General features: G+C 50.6%; 1 protein-coding gene across 1 annotated transcript in view; it reads left to right on the forward strand.

Moving 5' to 3' along the window:
- Glp1r (glucagon like peptide 1 receptor) overlaps nt 1–21,029 on the forward strand; it is a 42,844-nt gene that overhangs the window by 11,876 nt on the left and 9,939 nt on the right. Inside the window, 9 exon segments of the mRNA XM_050143100.1 lie at nt 4,890–5,008; nt 5,345–5,451; nt 10,721–10,874; nt 11,766–11,925; nt 16,738–16,798; nt 17,300–17,369; nt 17,485–17,573; nt 17,916–18,054; nt 19,233–19,274. Coding sequence (XP_049999057.1) covers nt 4,890–5,008; nt 5,345–5,451; nt 10,721–10,874; nt 11,766–11,925; nt 16,738–16,798; nt 17,300–17,369; nt 17,485–17,573; nt 17,916–18,054; nt 19,233–19,274 — 941 coding nt within the window.

Consider the following 21,029-nt stretch of genomic DNA (forward strand, 5'->3'; position numbering starts at 1 on the left):
TTCTGGGGTTCAGAGCGAGGCAGAGGAGTGGGTGGCCTCATGAAGAATTCAAACCAATGTCCATAGCCGAGCTAAGCCCTTGTCAGGAGCTAGGGCACGCTTGTGTGACGTCCACAGGGGGATTGCATGGAGTTGAAGGGGGTCAGCTTTACGGCTCAAGCAGAGGCAGGTAGGGGAAATCAGAGGTGTCTTTTCCCTGGTCTGTGACATCAGGACAGGCGACATTGCGACCAGGCTGGGAGAACAGGCATAGGCAGAAGGAGGAGGGCTAATGCTCAGAGGGCACCTGGGACACGGGTCAAGATCTCAGGCCTCAGAGGTGCACAGAGTCCCTTCAAGGCCGTGCGAGAGGACAAGGGTGGGAGGAAGAGTCTGGTCCACACAGGATGGAAAGGGTGAGGCTTGGAAGGTCGGCGAAGCCTTCCAGCCTCTTGGCTGCTTTGGAGCCTTTGGGCAGCCCCATTCACTCCCGCCGGGACCCACGCCTTCAACATCATCCCAACCTCATTAGGCACCCCTCTCCAGGTTCCTACCTGTTTGTTAGCTTAGTTCTAATTATATGAGGGCCATAAAATGCTTTTAAAATAGGCTATCACTCAAAGTCTTAGAAACTCTTGACAGGTCGCCTCCCTTGAGTAATGCTGAGCCTGGGAGCTTGGAGAGCAAGCCAGGGTTACAAAGGGGAGACTGAGGCCCAAGCTGGGTCTCACAGGGGCTTTGGCCTTGCAACGCTGGGGGAAGGGCTACCATGCACCAGGCAGTTCCTGCATATTCTCCTAGGAATGGGTCCCATTTTACAGATGAGGAAGCGGAGAGCCGGGGAAGTGATGTAATTCTCCCAAAGTGCCATAGCTGATTCAAGAGTGGAACCAGGTTTTGCAATTGGGTCTGGACTTTTGAACCTGGCCTCTTGTTAAGCCCAGATGCTCCAAGTTTCTCTCTACCCCCACCCAGAGCTGGCCCCTGCCTTTGACCCTGCCCCATTCTGTCACGTTTGGGAGGGATGCCAGCCTCGCTGACCCTCAGCATCTCCATCTGCAAAATGGGGGCCCCCCGGCCCTTGCTGGCCACCTCTGTTGCCAGGGTGCAGGAGCTAATAGATTCATGAGCAGCTCTCCACCACTTTGAGTGCCCGCCGTCCACGTGGAAGGGTGGCTGTTAGCTTGATTACAGACGCCGTGGCAGCTTCCGGGAGGCGAAGTGTTTAATTGGGGGTTTTATTTCCAGCACCAGGGGCTGACTTAATGAAATATGCCTGGGCCTCCTGGCATGTGGCCGCCTGGTTGTCTCCTCGTATTGACTAGACCAAGCCAAGCCCGTGGCTGTGATTGGCCAGCTCCTCACAGGCCAGATAAAGCTGGACTGATAAGCAGGGCTTTGCCCAGACCACCCACCTCCAGCCAAGAAGGGCATTTGGGGACCATGGGCTCAGCCAGTATCCAGCCGCAGCTTTTAATATTTGATGTTAATGAGGGCTAACTGACAGATGAATTTGTAGACTGCGCTTCTCTGGGACACAGTGATCTCTTGACGCTAAGCCAAGAAGGCACACATCAGTGCACACACTACCTTCCTGCCCCCAAGCTGGCCCTGAGCAGAGAGCCCAGAGCTATGCAGTCTGTCCAGGGGCCACAGTGGCATGTGTGAAAATCCAAACCCAGGGGAAAGACAGGGGAAAATGGCACCTGGCCATGGTTGACTCTTGTCACAACTCTGGCTGCTAAGTTTTGGCTCCTGGAGGCGGAGAGCTGGGAGTTAGAACCCTACCTGTGTGTCTTCCTATCTGCCTGGGCTTGAGAATGTAGATCTCTTGGCTACTCAGAGGCTTGGTGCTTTCATCTGTGAAATGGTTAACCTGATGAGGTGTCTGTGATGTTCTAAGGTGCTGGCATACAGTAGGTATTCAAGACGTGATTCTGTGAGTAAATACAGCCTTTGGAGACAAGATATGCAGTGGAATAGGGAGGAAATCTACAATTGTACAGTGCCTACTATGTGCACAGCATGTGTAGGGCTCTGTGCCTACTATGTGCACAGTACATGTAGGATGCAGTGCCTCCTGTGTGCACAGTACATGCAGGGTACAGTACCTACTGTGTGCACTGTGCATGTAGGGTACAATACCTACTGTGTACACAATGCATGTAGGGTACAGTGTCTACTATATGTTAGGGTTTGTGCCTGCTGTAGGAAGAATCTAGTGCTGTGTTTTCTCCCTTCTTCTAGTTCCCAAGGTTCCTTCTCCCCATTCCACTCCCCACTTCCTCCCATTCAGACTGCAGAGCAGGTTCCGATACCAATGTCATCCCCACAAAGTTAGGCCCAGGTCCCATCACCCTTCTTGGGGTCTATCTATAGCCAAAGACAGGCTTTGTTACCTACCAGAAGTTTGGACTCCCATTAAGGAATTTTAAACATCCATGCAACAGATAAGAAAACCATTTGGGAATCTGAGGGTGGCCCTTCAAGATGCTAAATGAGACCATGTACCTGCCCTCCCCTGCCTTTATATGTACCCAATCATTTGTTAAGTCCATAGAGATGCTTCTGGGACTCAATGTACGACTAGCCACTAGTCAAGCCACCATCAGTGGACAAGTCGCCATCAGATTCTTGGGGTTCTGTTAACGTCACTGAAAATGCAAGTTTCTGACTGAGGAGATGATTTAGCTGGTCAAGTGCTTGTGTGCAAGCAAGAGGCCCCGAATTTAGATCCCCAGCACCATATAAAAAGCTGGGTGTGATGGGGTGTGTCTGCACAGGGGAAGGACTGGCTGACCAGCTAGTCTGCTCCAGGTTCAATGAAAAACCCCGTCCAAAAAGTCAGGCGGTTGTGGGGGAGACACCTGGCCTCCACCATCAACTTCTGGCCTCCGTGCATGCATGTGCACACACACACACACACACACACACACACACACACACGTCTCTGCACACACATGCATCTGTGCAGGCTCCTCTCACAGCACTCACACTCCAAAGCTGATTTGCTCGGATACCATCTTTCCTGGAGAGATACCCGCCTCGGGCTATTCATGAAGGGAGGAGAGGAAGAGGGAGAAGGGTGTGAGGACTGCCCACACTGGGTACTGAGTGGCAGAGCTGGTGTTAGGAATAAGGCCTGATTGGCAGGTGCATGACCGCACTGCAAGAGGCTGTCACAGGACCAACAGGGAGGCTCCCTGCACATAACAATGGTCCGGGAGATTGGTTTCTGTGCCAAGGCTGCCCCGGGTGGGGGGGGGGTTGTCCCTTGGGGACGCGTCCCACAGGGTGCAGCTGCCACTCCGGTATTTACATATATTAATCAGCCTCTTCCTAGTGACAATCTCTCCACCTCAACCCTGACCAGCTATGGCCACTGAGGGCTCTTGGTGACTTCTGTATCCACCCCACCCCATCCCCACTCCTTTTCACGCTGCCTGCCACCCGTAGCCGGTCCTTCAAATCTTTTGGTCTTTAAACTATTTTATTCCATCTATGTGCTCATTTAGGGGAGGCACATGCTGCGACCTTCATGTAGAGGTCAGAAGACAGCTTGTGGGAGCTGGTTCTTTCTTTCCTCTTAGCATGTGAGGCCCGGGAACTGAACTCAAGACAGCAGGCTTGATAGCAGGCATCTCCACCAGCTGATCCACCCCGCTAATTCAAGTTAGTCTAACAGAGTCTAAATCACCTGCAGACAGTCCCTGACTTCTGCTGCCCTCCTCACTCTCCTGCGCTAACCCCACCTCCTGCAACCTCTTGGTCCCCATCCCTACCTTCACCCTGTTCCTTGGCCCTGGTGAAAGATTTAAGTTCTCCTGCAGGAAGACAGCGAGTGAGGTATTTCCTAGATGAATAGAGCTCTCTGCTGCTCTTACATGGCGTCTTGGGCCAAAGGCCACTCCTCTCCCTAGACAGGTCCACAGGTCCGTAGTAGGGGCATGATGGGGACTGCCCCAGCACCCCGATAGTCAAGTGGCTGTGTAGCCTGTAGTCGCTTCCCCCTTCATTTCCCTTTTCACCGTTCTTCTCTGGGAGCTGCATGAGGGCAGGGCCTGGGTTGTTGGTCGCCTTCTCTCACAGGTTAGGGACGCAAAGAGCAGTTTCTTCTTGGACACAGGACTAGGGGTTACGTGAAGGAGCAAGCCTTATCTCCCAGTCTGAAGGGAAAATTTCCAAGAGCAGCGGTTATGATGGCACCATGAGACTTTATGCTCATTTAGAGGCCTTAGAGAGGAAGTCTGAATCTCCTCAGATGGGCTCCCTGATGGCAGGCCACATCTCCTCAGACTGGAGCTCCCTGATGGCAGGCCACATCTCCTCAGACTGGAGCTCCCTGATGGCAGGCCATGTCTCCTCAGACTGGAGCTCCCTAAGGTAGAGGTTGCTTTAATTCTGTTCTTATAAGTTCAGTGCCATCTTTGCTCTTAGAACTGTCTGTTCCCCCAAAAAGAATGCAGGAGGCTGAAGGACTGAGTCCAGAATATTAGAAATCATAGGGGGTGATTGTGATTGCAGAGTCCCATCTGCTCGGCATCAGACCCTGTCAATACTGTGATTTGAGGCTGGAGATAAGATATAGATATCTTGTCTAAAAGCTATGGATTCACTCAACTGTGTCCCTGGGGGACTAAGAGGCACAGCTGAGGGTGACTGGGTGATCCTTGCTGTGCAATCCTGGACCATCATGGTACATGTATGCGCGCATGCCTGCATGCATATGCTTGTGTGTGTGCATCTGCGTGTGTGTGTGCATGTGTATGTATGAACACAGGTGTGCCTGTTACTAACTAAGGGTCAGCTCTAATGGAGCAGGGTCCCCCCGAGAGGAAAGGATAAGGGCAACAGTGGGTGGACTGCTCATTTCTAGGCTGAGCCTCAGCTGCCCTGTCTCCCTCCTCTAGTGCTTCAGGGCCATGTGTACCGGTTCTGCACAGCTGAGGGTCTCTGGCTACACAAGGACAACTCCAGCCTGCCCTGGAGGGACCTGTCGGAGTGTGAAGAGTCCAAGCGAGGGGAGAGAGTGAGCTGACGGGTTCTGAGCCTGGGAAGGGGTAGCTGGGAGTCTGCTCCATCGGAGCAGAGACTCTAGGTTTTGGGCGGGGCTGGCCATTGTCACATCTGTCCCCCTGCATCGGGTGACTCTGCACATCTGCTGTCTGGCCAAAGGTGATGTGTGCTCACCTTGGAGCCAGGTTGTAAACATCTCTGGACCACTTCCGCAGGTCATTCTCTTTCTTGATTGTGGAATCTCAAGTCGGGTCCCAGGTCACCTCAGTCCCTGGACCCGGAATGAAGGTTATGGGAGAAGGAGGCTCATGGGGCATGCACACATCCTTGTGTCCTTCTGTGTACGCAGAACTCCCCCGAGGAACAGCTACTGTCGCTGTACATTATCTACACTGTGGGATACGCACTTTCCTTCTCCGCCCTGGTCATTGCATCGGCCATCCTTGTTGGCTTCAGGTAAGGAGAGCTCAAGCCTAGGAGGGAGGGGGCTGCCCTGTGCTCAGATCCTGAGGAGAGGAATTCCAAGACAATCCAAGCCAAAGCAGCAGAAGCAATGAGTGGGGAGTGGGGGGGGGCGTTCTGCTTTCTAGGACTTCCTGGAAAACATGAGTTCAGTCTAGTCTCCACTGTGTAACTGTGCATGTGCACACTAAAAAATTGCACACGCGTGCGCGCGCACACACACACACACACACACACACACACATGAGTTGTAACAGTGGGTGGTAAGATGATAGGGAATTCCAAAAAGTTACATCCACCAATCAAATAATAATCAATAATTCAGCATAATTTTAGCAAAGTCTCAGTAGTTAGAGGTTCTTCTGTCTTGGAGCTTATTAATGCCACTGGAAAGTTCTGTTTTGGGCCTTGACCCCCTGAGGAGGGGCTGAGAAGCAGCTTCCTTAATCTCTCGGGGATAACTGAGGGTGAGGGGAACTGAGTTTAGGGTCGGAAAAATTATGAGGGCAGAATCCTCGGGATATTGATCATCAAGAATAAGAGTTGTTGGACTAGAGAGATTGCTCTGCAGGTAAGAGCATATACACAAACTGCTCTTACAGAGAACCCTGGTTCAGTTCCCAATACCCATGCTGGGCAGCTCACAAACACCTGTAACTCCAGCTCTAGGGGATCTGATGCCTTCTTCTGGACTCTGTGGAACCTGCACGCATGTGCTCACACCCTCCCAACATACACATATTTAAAACAACAAACATAACTACTTAATAGAAACAGGGGATGTGGTTTTCCTCCTCTTGTCTCTAAAGCAGCTGGTACAATAGTAGACATACCGTTAGTGTTCAGGAGTTGCAATCGATGGATGAGTATTGCGTGAGCTACTTTTATGTGCCCAAGAGATGCATGCGAGGACAGTTTCAGAGTGGAAAGATTTATTCTGGCTGATGGTTTTTTGTTTGTTTGTTTCTTGATTCCTATGGGATTGGGTAGAAAATCATGGCCGTGAGACTGTGTGCCAAAGGGAGCTGTTCATCTCGTGATGGACAGGAGGCAGAGGGGAAGGTACCCCACCACGCCAGTGACTTACTTCCCCCAGTTAGGCTCCACCCCCTACAGTGTTCAGCACTCCTGAAATAGCCTACCACCCAGGTCAGCACATCCCAGTCATATTTCATAGTCAAATCATGTCAAATATTCTCTCATTGTGAACCATTTCAGAGAGTCAAAGGTATAGTGGAAATACATACAGGAATCAATGCTTAGAGTTAAGGCATGGTGAGCTGGGGAGATCACTCCGCAGTTAAAATGCTTGCCACATCAATGTGAGGACCAGAGTTCAGAGTCTGAGACAGCCACATAAATGCCAGGTGGGCATGGTGGCTCACCTGTAGTTCCAGCCTTGGAAGGCACCGAGAGAATCGTCAGAGGAGGCTTGTTAGCCAGGCTAGCCACATCAGTAGCTCTGGGTTTGATTGAGAGCCCTTGTCTCGATGAAGAAGTTGAAAGAGCAATGGTGTAAAAGTCCCAGCATCATCTTCAGTCCTCCCTCTGTGTACACAGAATCATGGGAAAACATGTACACACCTACACACACAAAAAAATGGGAAAATAAAGATAAAAACGAAGTGTTACAAGTTGTGTGTGGTGGTAAACACGTGTAATCCAAGCACTTAGATCAGGGCAGGATTGTCACAAGCTCAGGGCCAGTCTGGGTTACATAACAAGGTCCAGGCTAGCCTGAGCTATAAAACAAAGCAAAGCCCATCCATCAGGACCCCGTGTCCACCCCTGAAGAACTAATCCTTGCTCCTATTCTCTCTCTCTCATTACCTTGCACTTCCTTGCTAAGGGTCTATAACAACACACAGTGTGGCTTGCTGATATTTTAAACAGCATAGTGACCATATCCTGCTGCAGTTCCAAGGGGTGGGAATCCAACATTGTGTTTTCGTGAGATTCCTTCTGATACAGATACTCCTAGTTCCTTCCTTTGAGCTGTCCCTGTTTTCCATTGTCATCACACTGTCTGTGGCTATATGAAGTATTTGTTGATTTTTCTTTCTGAGTTACAAGCCTTACAGCAATGGGTTTCTTCTGGGGGTCTTGCCTGTGTGTTTCCTTAGGGCATATCCCCAGAGGTGAAATTGTCACCATTAACCAACTGCCTGGTTTTTAGCGTTTTTGTTAGCTAGTGTTAGGTGGCCTGCCAGGTGGCTACTGCCAGTCTGTGCTCTGGCTACTGGCGGGAAAAGGATCCTTTGGCTCTGTACCCGACTCACATTTAGTGTTTTTAGAATTAAGTGAAGTTAATCTATAAAGCATGCAGAAGAATGTGTTATGGTTTTAATTTGCTTTTCTTTGACCCCTAGAGAGGTTGTTTCTTTCATACTTTAGTCTATGAATTGCTTGTTCATTGCCTTTTATTGTTATTATTATTAGTTTATTTGGCTTGTTTTAGGCATTTATTATGTGGATATTAACCCGAGACATCTTAACCTATGCCAATGTTTCTCATTCTCTGGTGCCTTTTATACACAGGAGCTCGGCACTTAGATGAAATGAAATTGGCCAACTATCAATTTTTATTGCTAAGTAAAAATGTATCAATAGGAACTATTGATTAATAAAAGTTACTTTTATCAGTCGATAGGCATTTATTAATTTTTTCCTGAAGACTAGATTTCATTTTGCTCTCCCTCCCACGATCTTTTCTTATCTGATGGTTGCAAAGCCTCTCAGCTCCATTCCCTTCAAGAAGCTGCCGAGTCTTCTTCTGTCCTTGTGGCTCTGCAGTCCCCCTAGAATTCAGTTTGTGTCTAGTGGGAATCAGGGATTTTCCCCATTCCTCCATATATAGGTGGCCACTGCTGTGTGCCTTTGCTGGTAGTCTTGGTTTGCCACGAGGGTCCCTGGATCTGTAAGTTGATTTCCGTTGTTTACATCCTTTTCGCTCAGTCTGTTCATCTACCCTGCTCCCAACCACAGCACCTTGTCTCCTAAGGATTTATAGGAAATGTAAGGTCTCAGGCCAGTAAGTAAAGGCCAAGCCTGATGGCCTAAGCTGGATCCCTTGAATCCACAGCACAAGGAAAGAACTGATTCCTCCAAATTTGTTCCCAGACCTGTGGCCGCCACACAAGTGTTCTTGTGTATGTGCAGCCCATACATACACATACATATACACATACACATACATATATACCATACATACATAAAGTAAAGGAGAAAAGAAAAGAAATCCTGTCTCTCAGCTGCGCAAATGGCTCAGGTAGTTAAACATTTGATGCCCAAGTGTGGGAAGCTGAGTTTGCATCCCCAGAACCCACTGGTGGCGCGTGTTTGTGGTCTGGAGCTCCTGCAGTGGCACACAAGGCAGAGACGGGAGTATCCTAGGAAGTTCCTGGGCCGGCCAGCCTGGTGCGAGGAACAGTAAAGGAGAGACCCAGCCTCAAACAAGGTAGAAGGTGAGGGTTAGCAGCGGAGGATGTCCTCCAACCCCTACCCGCATACTCACACTCATACACATGTTCATGCACACATATGTGCAGGCACAGTACAGGTACACAGAGAACTCCCAGCTCTCTTACAGCAAAGACTCCTATGTTCTGATGCCTTTTGTGTGTTGATCCTTTCAAGACAGGGTCTCACGTATTCCAGGCTGGCTTTGAACTCTGAATTCCCTTACCTTCACCTTCCAAGTGCTGGGACTATAGGCATGCAAATCAAGCCCAGCTGAGGGCTGTTTTTGTTGAAAACAGGTCTTGCTAGATTTGCTTCAAACTCCTGATCCCCCTGCTTCAGCCTACCCTGTGCTGGGATTACAGGAAAGGGCCACTTGATGGTTCTGTGTGACTGTCTACACTTCTCTTGACTTTTGGCCATTCTTTGTAAATTTTTTAAGTACCACGAAAAAAAGTTGGCATTTTATTACAGCTGCTCTGAATTCATTGTTTAACATGGGACCGTGACAGTGGCATTTCTATTCCTAAGTATGGTGTGACTATGTATTTCCCACTAATTTAAGACTTCTCTAATAATTTTAAGCCAATTTTATTAAGTTGCCCATAATGATCTTACCCATCTTCTTGTTAGAGATGTTTTCAGGAAACCGAGTAGAATCTTCCGAATGGATCTACAATTTCTTTTTATTGCCTATTGCTAGAAGGTGTCAGGGAAGCCGTCAGCTTCCAATCTTGCCGGACTCTTTATTGTTATGGTTCATCCGTACATTGTTGTGGGGTCCCTCTGAAAATGCTCATCTATAAGCCATAACCAGTTCTGGTTCACCTCTTCCGTGGCCCTGTTGTAGCGGTGAGATCTGTAGGGCAGTCATTAGAGGCGACAATAGTGCACATCCTCGCGGGACTGCGGGTTGTGGAGGAAATAGTTGTCAAGATCCTCTGCTAAGAATGATGTTAGCTTTTGCTTGGGAGCTAGCCTTTAAGCAGATGAAGTGCCCTCAGTTTGTCACATGGGGTGTGTGTGGATGTGTGTGGATGTGTGTGTGTGTGCGTTGTGTGTGTGCTCACATGTTCACATCTACATGCTCCCCACATGGCTTACATACCAAGCATGTGGAAGCCAGGGAAAACCATTGGCCATCCCTCTCTGTCACTGTCACTGTCTCCTCTTGAGAACAGGCTCTCTCACTGAACCTGGAGCGAGGCTGGCATGGCAGCCAGCAAACCCCAGCCATCTTCTGGTCTCTATGCCCCACCCCCACCCAGCACTGAGGTTACAGGGCCGCACACTTGATTTTCCACATGAGCGCTGGGGGCCTGAACTGGGGTCCTCATGCTTGCAGAGCGAACACCCTGACCCACTGAGCCACCTCCGCAGGCCTGCTACACGTTTTCACCTGGGAGTGTACTGACATGGTACCCAGTCCCTTTTAAACTTCTACCATGTGCCTAGACGCACTCTGCCCCAGAGAACAGTCCAGAAGTGTCATATCCTGAACTGATCTGACACATACATTGTTTTGGTTACAATGTATATAGTGTTTTGGTTACATGTAACTGTCTGAGAGAAGGTACGGCAGCAAGGACAGAGTATGGGTGAGAAACAGGTAGTGACTACTGGTTGAGGGCCTCTTAGGCAGCTCTTCAGGGATTTTCAAGGTTGTGAGGAAAAAAAGCATTCTCAGAGGGAAGAAGCCGTCAACATAGTCCCAGAGAGGCACACGTGCCTGATGCGTGTATGGGCTGGCCTGGGAGACAGTGTTGTCCATCTTGCCAGGGAGAGGCCCTGCTTTCTCCCGCAGACACTTGCACTGCACCCGGAACTACATCCACCTGAACCTGTTCGCATCCTTCATCCTCCGCGCACTGTCCGTCTTCATCAAGGACGCCGCCCTCAAGTGGATGTACAGCACGGCTGCCCAGCAACACCAGTGGGATGGGCTCCTCTCTTACCAGGTGTGTGGTGTGGCCTGGGGAGCCTGGGAAGGGGGGACATCGGTGAGGGGTCTACTGCGGAAGCCTGGGATGGGTGAGGACAGAAGGGGCCCAGATTTGCCCTCAGGGAGTCCCTGTATGATGGGAGAGGTAGTCCATAATGAAGAGTCCCTAGTGCTATGGGAGAGGCAATCTACCTTGGGAAACTCCTAGTCTGATGGGAGAGGCAATACACCACAGGGAGGCCTTAGTCTGATGATGGGAGAAGACAGTCTACCCGGAGATGCCTAGTTTGATGAGAAAGACAGTCCAACACACAGAGCCCCTAGTCTGATGGAAGAGAAAGTCCACCATGGGGAGCCCCTAGTCTGATGGAGGAGGCAGTCCACCTTGGGGAGCCCCTAGTCTGGTGGAGGAGGCAGTCCACCTTGGGGAGCCCCTAGTCTGGTGGAGGAGGCAGTCCACCTTGGGGAGCCCCTAGTCTGGTGGAGGAGGCAGTCCCCCTTGGGGAAACCCTAGTCTGATGGAAGACACAGTCTATCTGGGGCAAGTGAATCCAAGGTAAGAGATTCTGCCCTAGGGAATTCACTTGGACACAGGTTTCTCTGGATGCAGGCCCAAGTTTGCACCCTAGCCCTACCATGTGCTAGTTGTATATAAATTCAGACCCACAGCTTCTCCAGGGCTCAGTTCTCCCAGCATGGGGGCAATAGCAGGTGCTTTCTTCTTTGGATGGGGCGGGGGCTGATGAACTAAAGCAGAGGGTGTCCCCGGTAGCTGCCCTGGCCATATGAAAACCCTTCTATCCCATGTTAACCATGCTAGGACAGTGGCCAGGCCAGGACCGTGAGGAGCGGCGGGTGGGGTGGGAAGCAGGGCTGCTGTCCCCATGGGACCCTTCTCTGTCCCCAGGACTCTCTAAGCTGCCGACTGGTGTTCCTCCTCATGCAGTACTGCGTGGCGGCCAATTACTACTGGCTGCTGGTGGAGGGAGTGTACCTCTACACGCTGCTGGCCTTCTCCGTGTTCTCGGAGCAGTGAGTCTTCAAGCTGTACCTGAGCATAGGCTGGGGTAAGGCCTACTGTCGTTCACCTCCCCACCTCCATGGGTACCCGCGCAAGGGGTGAAACCCTCCCTTAAAAAAATCTCCTTTCTCAATAGATGCTTCCACTCTCATATGGCCAATTATTCCCCTACCTGACCCTTTACCCTGCCAGCACACCCTCAGAAGTCAGGACATTGTCCCCAGAGCGTTTCACACCCAGTGCAGGGCAGCATGAGGTCCTGTGGGAGATGCCGCATCCTGGGCCTGGAGGTGGGCCGGGGGTGAGCAGGGTACGGGCTGACATAGGATGCCATTGCAGCGACGAAGGGAAGTCGGGAGGGGTGAGCAGCCGAGGAGAGCGGAAGACTGCGGATGTGCCTGGAGCCCGGCTGGAAATGTTCTAGCCAAAAAAAGTCTACTGAGATCCATTGTGCCCTTTTTTTTTTGCTGGAACATTTCTGGTTGTGTTTCTGCCTCTCGCCACGTGGGAGCCACATGGAGCGTAGGAAGGACTGCAGTTGCGGGGGGAATGGGTGTGGTGTGGTGGGTGGATTGGAGCCCTGCAGTGTCAGGGAGACAGGTGGGGACACCACGCACAGAGGGCCAGCAAGTACCCCTAGCTGGGACATAACAGAGGACAGGCCTGTGGTCAGCCCTCCGTGATTGCCTCCTGATGTTCCAGAGCTTTCTTCCTCATGCCAAACCTGTAGTCCCTAGAGCTATTCTGACCTCTCCCAGCCTTGCCTTCCAGACACTTCTCAGCTCAGTCAAGGCAAACTGTCCTCTCCCATCCTGGTCCTGCATCGGCCCTTCCAAAATGCTGCTTGGTGCTGAGAGCACCTCTTCATGTCAAGGTTGCCAGCTCGCCCCCCCAGGAAGCTGTGTCAGGTTTTCAGCCCCTTAGGGCCCTGCTCTCTGGTCCTCTCAGCCCCTCTGCACTCTCCTTGCACCCTGCTTATTTCTTCGGGTGCTCCTCAGCCACCTCAGGGATGAGGAGCTCTAATGGGGGTTTACTAGAACCAAAGTATTAAGGTCCCTAAGACGCAGAGAGCAACTGGCCTTTAGGAACAGAGCAGACACTCGCTCACAAGAGGCAGCTGGCTCCTGACTCTGGGACTTGTTGTCTCCCTGCCAAACACAGGTCTTGGCCTCCGCTTTTCTCCTCAGGCCCCTGCTGGTTCTGCTGAGCAGGCTTAGGTCTCTGTACACGTAAAAGTGGCCCTGGCTTTGGCATACAGAGGTCCCCGACAGTCCCTTCCCCCCCCCTCTGAGACCCAGTCCATCCTACTTGATCCTTCCTTCCTTCCTTCCTAGACCTCTTTATCCTGCCAGGCAAACCCATCAGGTGGGGCATCTGGAGCGTCCTGATGCTCCCTAGGGGTGGGTGCAGGGACAGGCCATTGAGGAGAACTCAGGGAAGGGCTTCTTCTGTGTGGGACGATCGCGTCTGTCCATTCTGGGAAATAACATCAGCGCTGTTTGTATCTGTCGCCATAGCAACCTAAGGGCAGGACCAATCAAAGGGATGTGTTCAGAAAAGCAGGGAGTTGGTAGGGGTCAGTGGAGACATATGGTACTCTGGAGGTCTCTAAGTAGGGGATGGGGAAGGGTGCTAGGTCTTTTCGCCTACCCCAGCTCAGGGCTCAGGACCTTCAGGGACATCATCCCCAACCAGAACATCTTTTATTGAAGAACTGGGGTGGGGAGAGACAGAATCAGAGAGAAAAGAAAAGTCAAAGAGACCTGTGTGCTCTATGACTATGCCAGGAGGCCTAGCCCAAGTCGGGCTAGACAGAAAACATCTTGCTTCCTGCTCAGCTGAACTAAAAGTTAAGACTGGTGGAGTTGTGGGAAGCCCTTAAAAGGTGCATCGACTTGTGCTGCCTTCCATGTGCAGTTGGGCATCCTCAGAAGGGCATGAAGTGATGGAGGGAAGACATGGTATCCCAGGACCTGTTCTGTGCATCTGGTTGACCTCTCTCCCCTGGCTCGTCTTAGAGCACCGAAGCCTGGAAGGAGTATGTCACCTTGCAGGTGGCAGAGCCATGCCCCAGTTTCTTTACAAGGTCCTTGTTCACCAGATGTTAGTGAATGGATGAAGCTCATCAGGGCTGGCTGGTGACATGAGCCAGCTCATTCTCAGAATGAGTTCTCAGAGAGAAAGACCAGTAACTGATGGAGGACTTAGAGTCTGAAGTTTCTGTACATGTATGACCTAAGAAATTGCATGGTCTTGTCCAGAGAGCTTCCCTTCTCTCATTGATATAGCTATTCCATTCCCACTGGGCATATTCTATGGGGCAGGGTCTATGCCATGCCCCAGGCCTCCTAGGTTATCCCCTATTTGTTCAGTCCAATGAATGCCTGTTTATAAAGTATCATGGATGTTGGAATGGCTAGTCTGTGTAAAAATGAATAGGGTGGGATAGCTCACTTGATCAAAGTGCTCACTGGATAATCATGAGGACAGGAGTTTGATTCCCCAGAACCCACATAAAAAAGTTGTGGCATACACTTGTAGCTCCAGCACTGTGGAGACAGAAACAGATGCATGCCAAGGACTTACTAGCCAACCAATTTAACCTAATCGGTAAACCCCAGGTTCCCCCAAGAGACCCTGACTCAAAAAACAAAGTACACAGATCCTTAGGAATGACATCTGAGGTTGTTCTTTGGCCCCCACTTGCATGGGTATGTACATTTTTATACACACACCCTTGGGCATAGATAGAGATGGACTCCACACACACACACACACACACACACACACACACACACTATGAATGTAATTAACCTTTTAAACAATAGTAATAGCAAAATTAGTAAATGGACCAACAGGGAGATCTGATAATAGCTGGCCAACTGGTCCATTGTTAGGTCCCCTCCCCTCCCCTTGTCCTATCCCTCCCCTCTCGAATCATGGGCCAGTACAGTGATCCAGACACACAAGTTGCTCAGTAGCTGTGACTGTGTGGACATCAATGAGTTAAGGACACTGATGACGGCGTTTGGAAAGGTTATGAGGTGGTTCTGCCCTGGAAATGTACACCTGGGAGAGATGCCTCCAAACCACACATGCGAGTGCATAGACCCTCCACCACACACACGAACCTGTGTCCACACACTTCAATGTGCACATTGTGACCGACTTCAGACGTCCACGTGACCAGCTTGAGCTAGGCATAGGTGGAGGCAGGTGATGAGAATATTGATGCAGGAAGCCTGAGGGTGGCTGGAGTGGTGTAGGCTTGCAGCCCCAGAATCTGCGCCTACCTGTGTCTTTTCCTCCCGTCCAGCTCCTCATCTGCCCTGAGAAGGAGAACAGCCCACCTGCCAGTTAACAAACACAGACTGAACTCCAGGGAGTCCATTGTGTAGAGCTTAGAAACCAGCCAGATTGCTTTGCCATTGCTATCTAACAGTGATCTCTGAACTTTGCTGCTTAGAGCCACAAACTACTATCTCAGTTTCTGGACTCAAAAGTCTCGAGTTCAACATGGCTGTGCATCCCTGACTCGGAATATCTAGTTAGATCTGTCTGTCAATCAGAGTTGCTGTCATCCAGGGCTTGACCGGGGAGTCTATTTCCAAGCTCACTCATGGAGCTGTGGGCAGGAGCCTTCCATTCCTTGGTGTAGGGAATTCTATGCAGGCTGTCAGGAAACACTTTTGGCACTACCCTTCTTTCTCCTCTCCTAACTAAATGGAGGCAGGGGTAGCGAAAAGGAGAGAGAGAGAGAGAGAGAGGAGAGAGAGAGAGAGAGAGAGAGAGAGAGAGAGAGAGAGAGAGAGAACAACACAAACCACAAGTCTTTAATCCTAGTACTTAGGAAGTGGAGGGAGGAAGATCAGAAGTTCAAGGTCATCTTTGACTTTATAATAACAAGTTTGAGGCCAGTTTGGAATACTTGAGACCCTGTCTAACAACAACAACAACAACAAGATGAATACCCAGAGGTAGTAATCACTGGGAACCATCTAAGTGGCTATCTATAAGCTGTATTAGTTAACTTTGCATTGCTATAATATAATACCTGTGATAGTTGTTATCATAAAGAGAACAGGGTAATTTATAAGATCACCATTCTGTAGATTCAAGTCAAAGATTAGTCAGACCCGTTTCTTTGGGCCTCATGTGGGGGTGTCACATTGCTGTGTTGGGGTACATATGGATGAGTAAATAGTCCCCTTCATGCCAGGAAGAAAAAAAATCTCCTCTTGGAAGGACTGCCCACAGGCCCTATATTCTGAAGACTCCACTACTAGTGTTACATTGATGCTTATCTAAACTCTGGCACTCACTGGGAAGTCTTGTGGCTGCAATTGTTGATTGTGTAGACATCTGTGTAAATGGGACAGGCCTTGTCTCTCTTTTAGGCCTCGAACAGGTGCATGGGGAAGGGAACAAACACCTGAAGGGACTTCTGGGACCTGAAGGAGTGAACTGAGATGAGCATGTGGGCAGATTAAAAAGGAGGACGGAGCATCAGAGTTTCTGGTCCCCTCCTCATCCCGCATGTTCTCCCCACCACATTGTACTGATCTGGTGCTACTCGAGCGTTTGTCCTGGGGTCTCACAGCCAAGATTCTGGAGACAAAGGCACTTGGCACACAGGAGGGGCTGGCCCACAAAGAACTCTGTCAGGAAGCAGGAAGAACGTGGAGCATGAGTATGAAACCCTTCACCTCCATTCTCACAAGCGCGGTTGTAGGGCCGGGAAGGTAGAAGTGCTGGAGGTGTGGGGGTCTGGGGTGTGGAGAGGAACTGGGCACTGTGGCAGCAGCTCTGTCCTGCCAGCTCCTCTCTCCCCTTTGTCTTTTCTTCCCTCCTCCTCTAGGTGTTCCCATGCTGTTTGTCATCCCCTGGGGCATTGTCAAATACCTCTATGAGGATGAGGGGTGAGTGTCCTGCTGCGGGACAGTGGCGGGGTCTCATCCTTATAATCTATGGGATTCCTGAACCCTGGAGCACAAGTTTACTACTTGTTTGGGAAGATCCGTGGGATCAGCGGGAGCTTAGCCTGTGAATTCAGTCTCTGATCTCTACTCCCTGAACCTACCCTGGGATGGTATGATGATCAATATTTGCTGGCTTTTGCAGTGTGTAGTACCTTCCTGATGGCTTTTATGAACATCAGAGTGAATAGCTGTTGTTTGTGTATGATGCTGGGTGTGCATGTGACTGCCTGCAGAGGTCCATGAAGATAGGGGAGAGGCATGGGTCTCTCTGTGTGTGACTCTGTGTGGGGTGTGTGACGCCCTTGCAGGACTCTGCATGCATCTGTGGCTGGGTGGAGCACTTCCCTTGGCCTCGTACACTTGTACCTTTGTCCTGCACTAGCCACTGGGGCCTCTGAGTGCCCAGATGCATGCCTTGTGTGCCTCTCTCTCCCTCCCTAGCTGCTGGACCAGAAACTCCAACATGAACTACTGGCTCATCATTCGACTGCCCATTCTCTTTGCTATTGGGGTGAGTGACTGACAGAGCTGGGGATTGGAATGGAAGCTGGTGGACCTGGCCTGGGGCCAGGCTAATGACTGGGGAAAGGTGAACAGTCCTAGCCTTCTGCCAATATGCTCTGCAGGTCAACTTTCTCATCTTCATCCGGGTCATCTGCATTGTGGTATCCAAACTGAAGGCTAATCTCATGTGCAAGACTGACATCAAATGCAGGTACCTTAACCAAGATGGGTGTAGGAGTGCCCTCAGCTTTCCCTTCCACCAGAGAGAGACTCTGGGGCACTCTCTTTGGAGCCCTGTGTAACCCTCTTTTCCCACCCAAGCCTGGTCTGCACCCCCTAAACTTTTCTCTCTATTCTTAGCAGCCTCTGAGCTTCTGCAATCTTGACCTCTGCACCGTGCCCTCCTCCTCCCCACCACACACCAAGGCACCCTGTCCGGGGCATTTTCAGTGAAGAGTATTCATGACTCAGATAGAGAGGGGGAGGGCACAGAGAGAAAGAGCAGTCTGTGCACGCCGCCTGAATGACACAAGCGGTCTCACCCTATCTCCAGACTTGCCAAGTCCACCCTGACGCTCATCCCCCTCCTGGGGACCCATGAGGTCATCTTTGCCTTTGTGATGGATGAACAAGCCCGAGGAACCCTACGCTTCATCAAACTGTTCACAGAACTCTCCTTCACTTCCTTCCAGGTGACTCACGGCTTGGAGAACTTGCCTGGGATGTCCCAAAGTGAGGGAGGGGCGGGCACCAACCTACATCATATAGGCGGGGAAGAGGAACAGGAAGAGATCTGGGAGAACAATCCGGGCCCCAAGTCACACGGTGGGAGCAGAACCAGAGCGAGTGTCCCCAGGTATTCAGACATAGAAGTCAGTCTTCTCTGTAAGCCCGTAGGACAAGAAGCCTTCCAAGATATGAACCTGAACATCTAGGCATCTAGAGAGAGGTGCTGCCATCCACTGGAATCCTGCCAGGCAATTTATACACACAAAGCATTTGGTCCTCCCAGGACCTACAGTTGTGAGATTGTCCCTACTTAACATAACTGGAAACTGAGGCCTGGAGATGTTGAAACAAGATTTACAAGTTTCTTTACAAGTGGCACAGCAGTTAAGAGCACTTGCTGCTCTTGCAGAGGACCCAGATTTGGTTCCTAGCATCCTTGTGTTATACAATTGCCTGTTACTCCAGTTCCAAGGGATTAGACATCCTCTTCTGGCTTCCAAGGGCTTCTGCACACACATGATACCCACCCCCCCCTACACACACACAGAGCCCAGCTGCCTAGCTGTGGGCCATTGGGACCTAAGTTCAGCAGTTGGCTGGAGTGGGTTCTTCATGCTTTACCTGGTCTAGCCTCCTCAAGAAGTGGTGGAACTTTCCTAGCACCTGAGAAAGGAGCCTCCTGTTTCCTGAAAGGAAATTAAGAAAAAAGCAAAACAAAAGAAACAAAAAAATAAAAACAAAACAAAACAAAAAAGCCTTGTCTGACAGGACTGGAGAGATGGCTCAGTGGTTAAGAGCTATGTTGGCAAAGGGCCTGGGTTTGACTCCCAGCACCCACATGGTAGCTCACAACTACCTGTAACTCCAGTTTTAGAGGAGCTGACACCCCCTTCTGGCCTCTGGGGGCACGGGGCATGTTGTATACAGACATACATGCAGACAAAGCTCTCACGCGCGTGCATGCACACACGCAGGTACACGCACAGACACATTTAAATTTATTTTGGAAATTTAAGAAAAAAAAATTTGCCTATTCCCAAGCCAGCCTGGGCTGCCTGATTTGAGGAGAAGGATCCCAGGGGCTAGTTGCCCGGGTGCCTCCTCTTGGCTCCCTTCATGCTAACACACCTCTTGTTTGCAGGGCCTGATGGTAGCCATCTTGTACTGCTTTGTCAACAATGAGGTAAGGGCTGCAGAGGGATGGTAGGGACCCTGCTGGGGCTGCTGCCATTGGCTGGTGTGGGACTATGCAGTGTGGGTTCGCTTCAGTCTTTCTAGTTGAAACCTCCAGTCCCCCTGACTGTGGCTAAAAACTGAGGTGATATCTTGCCTTTATATTCTACTCTGTGTCCCCAACACACACACACATACACACACACACACACACACACACACACACACACGCGCGCCCCTAATGAAATAAGAGCTAAAGGAAGACCCAGCCTTGTGTTAAAGGGTTAATTGACTATTTCAAGCAGGGGTGTCTGACCTTTTGACCTTGCCTTATGCCACTGCCATCCACAAATGATTTAGGCCACATTTGCCGCTGTCCTAATATGCATGTAGCCCTTAGGCTACAGGTTGGGCACACCTGATTTATTGCAAAGTGATTTCACGCACATGTACCCCAGCCACTCTTGTGGCCTCTGCCCACAAGAGCTGTTCTTCAGATCCAGGAGTTGCCATGGTAATGCCAGGTACTTGTGACCTGAGAAGATGGCTTGAATGTTGGTCTCGTGTGGCTGTCAAGGCCTGCACCAGCTGCTGGTCGGTGGGGAGTGGGTTTAGGGAGGACTGGAGATGGGTTTACTGTAGCTGGTGTCAAGGGCCACAGTGAAGTCGCTCAGGAGTACTCAGCCTGTTCTGCACAGCTAAGCTGTGTGACCTCAGGCTAGCCACCTTGTCATCTTTGCCTCTTCTGCCCAGGGGTCAGTGGAGATAAGAAAGATTTACCAAACCCTGAGCTTGATTGGTATTTAGTCGGGGAAGGATCTTGGGCATAAGTGGTCAGAGGGCAGGGAAGGGTTAACAGTGGAAGGTGCAGATGCCACGCCCGATCATTTATTCATTTACTTCCTTTTAACCATTCATTCATTGGGGTGCAGGCTCTGTGTGCCACCAAGCTCAGGTGAACGCCAGAGAACACTTTGGGGGAGTTGATTCTCTCCCTCTTCCATGTGGGTTCCGGGGTTCCACTTCAGGTCATCAGGCTTGGTGGCAAATGCCTTTGCCTACTGAGCCATCTCACCAGCCCCAGGGTATTGTTTTTTTCATTTCTCTAACTGATCAGTGGGAGGACCTCACATCAGAGGCCCCTTCCTTGGTTGAGTGGTCGTTCATTTGACTCACGGAAGCAGCCTGCAGAGAGTGCCTGCTGTGCGCTGAGCACTGTGCTGGAAGCGTGGGTGCTCAGAGCAGGCAGCCTTGCCTATCCGGTACTCTCTGCTAAGTGGGAGGAGATGCAGCCGGAGACTGTGGCATACAGGAAGCCAGAGGTTAGATGAGGGCGCTGGAGTCAGACTAGACCTGGGTTCTAATCCCGACTGAGCCCTGGGGAAATATTTATAATTCCTGGGGAAATAACGTTCTTCTCCCCTGCTGCCTCCGCTTTACTTGAGGAGTGATGGCTGCTTCCCAGGGTTAACGAGGAAGGGAACCAAAATGGCATTTTGTTTTGGGTGTGTGGATATGTACATGTGCACAAGCGTGTGAAGGCCAGTGCCAGACATCGGTACCAAGTGTCTTCCTTAGACACCCACCACCTTGGTTTCGAGAAACTGTCTTATGATCTGGAGTTCATAAACTAGTTAAAGCCCTAGGGATCCACCTGTCCCACCCACCTCCCCCATCTAGTGCTGGGTTTATAAATCTGAGCCAACATGCTCAACTTGTTTTTAAGATTTAGTTTTGTTTTATGGGTATGACTGTTTTACCCTCG

This window comes from Alexandromys fortis, unplaced genomic scaffold, assembly GCF_014885135.2.
Source record: "Alexandromys fortis isolate MF-2015 unplaced genomic scaffold, M_Fortis_MF-2015_v1.1 scaffold_9, whole genome shotgun sequence".
Lineage (NCBI taxonomy): Eukaryota > Metazoa > Chordata > Mammalia > Rodentia > Cricetidae > Alexandromys > Alexandromys fortis.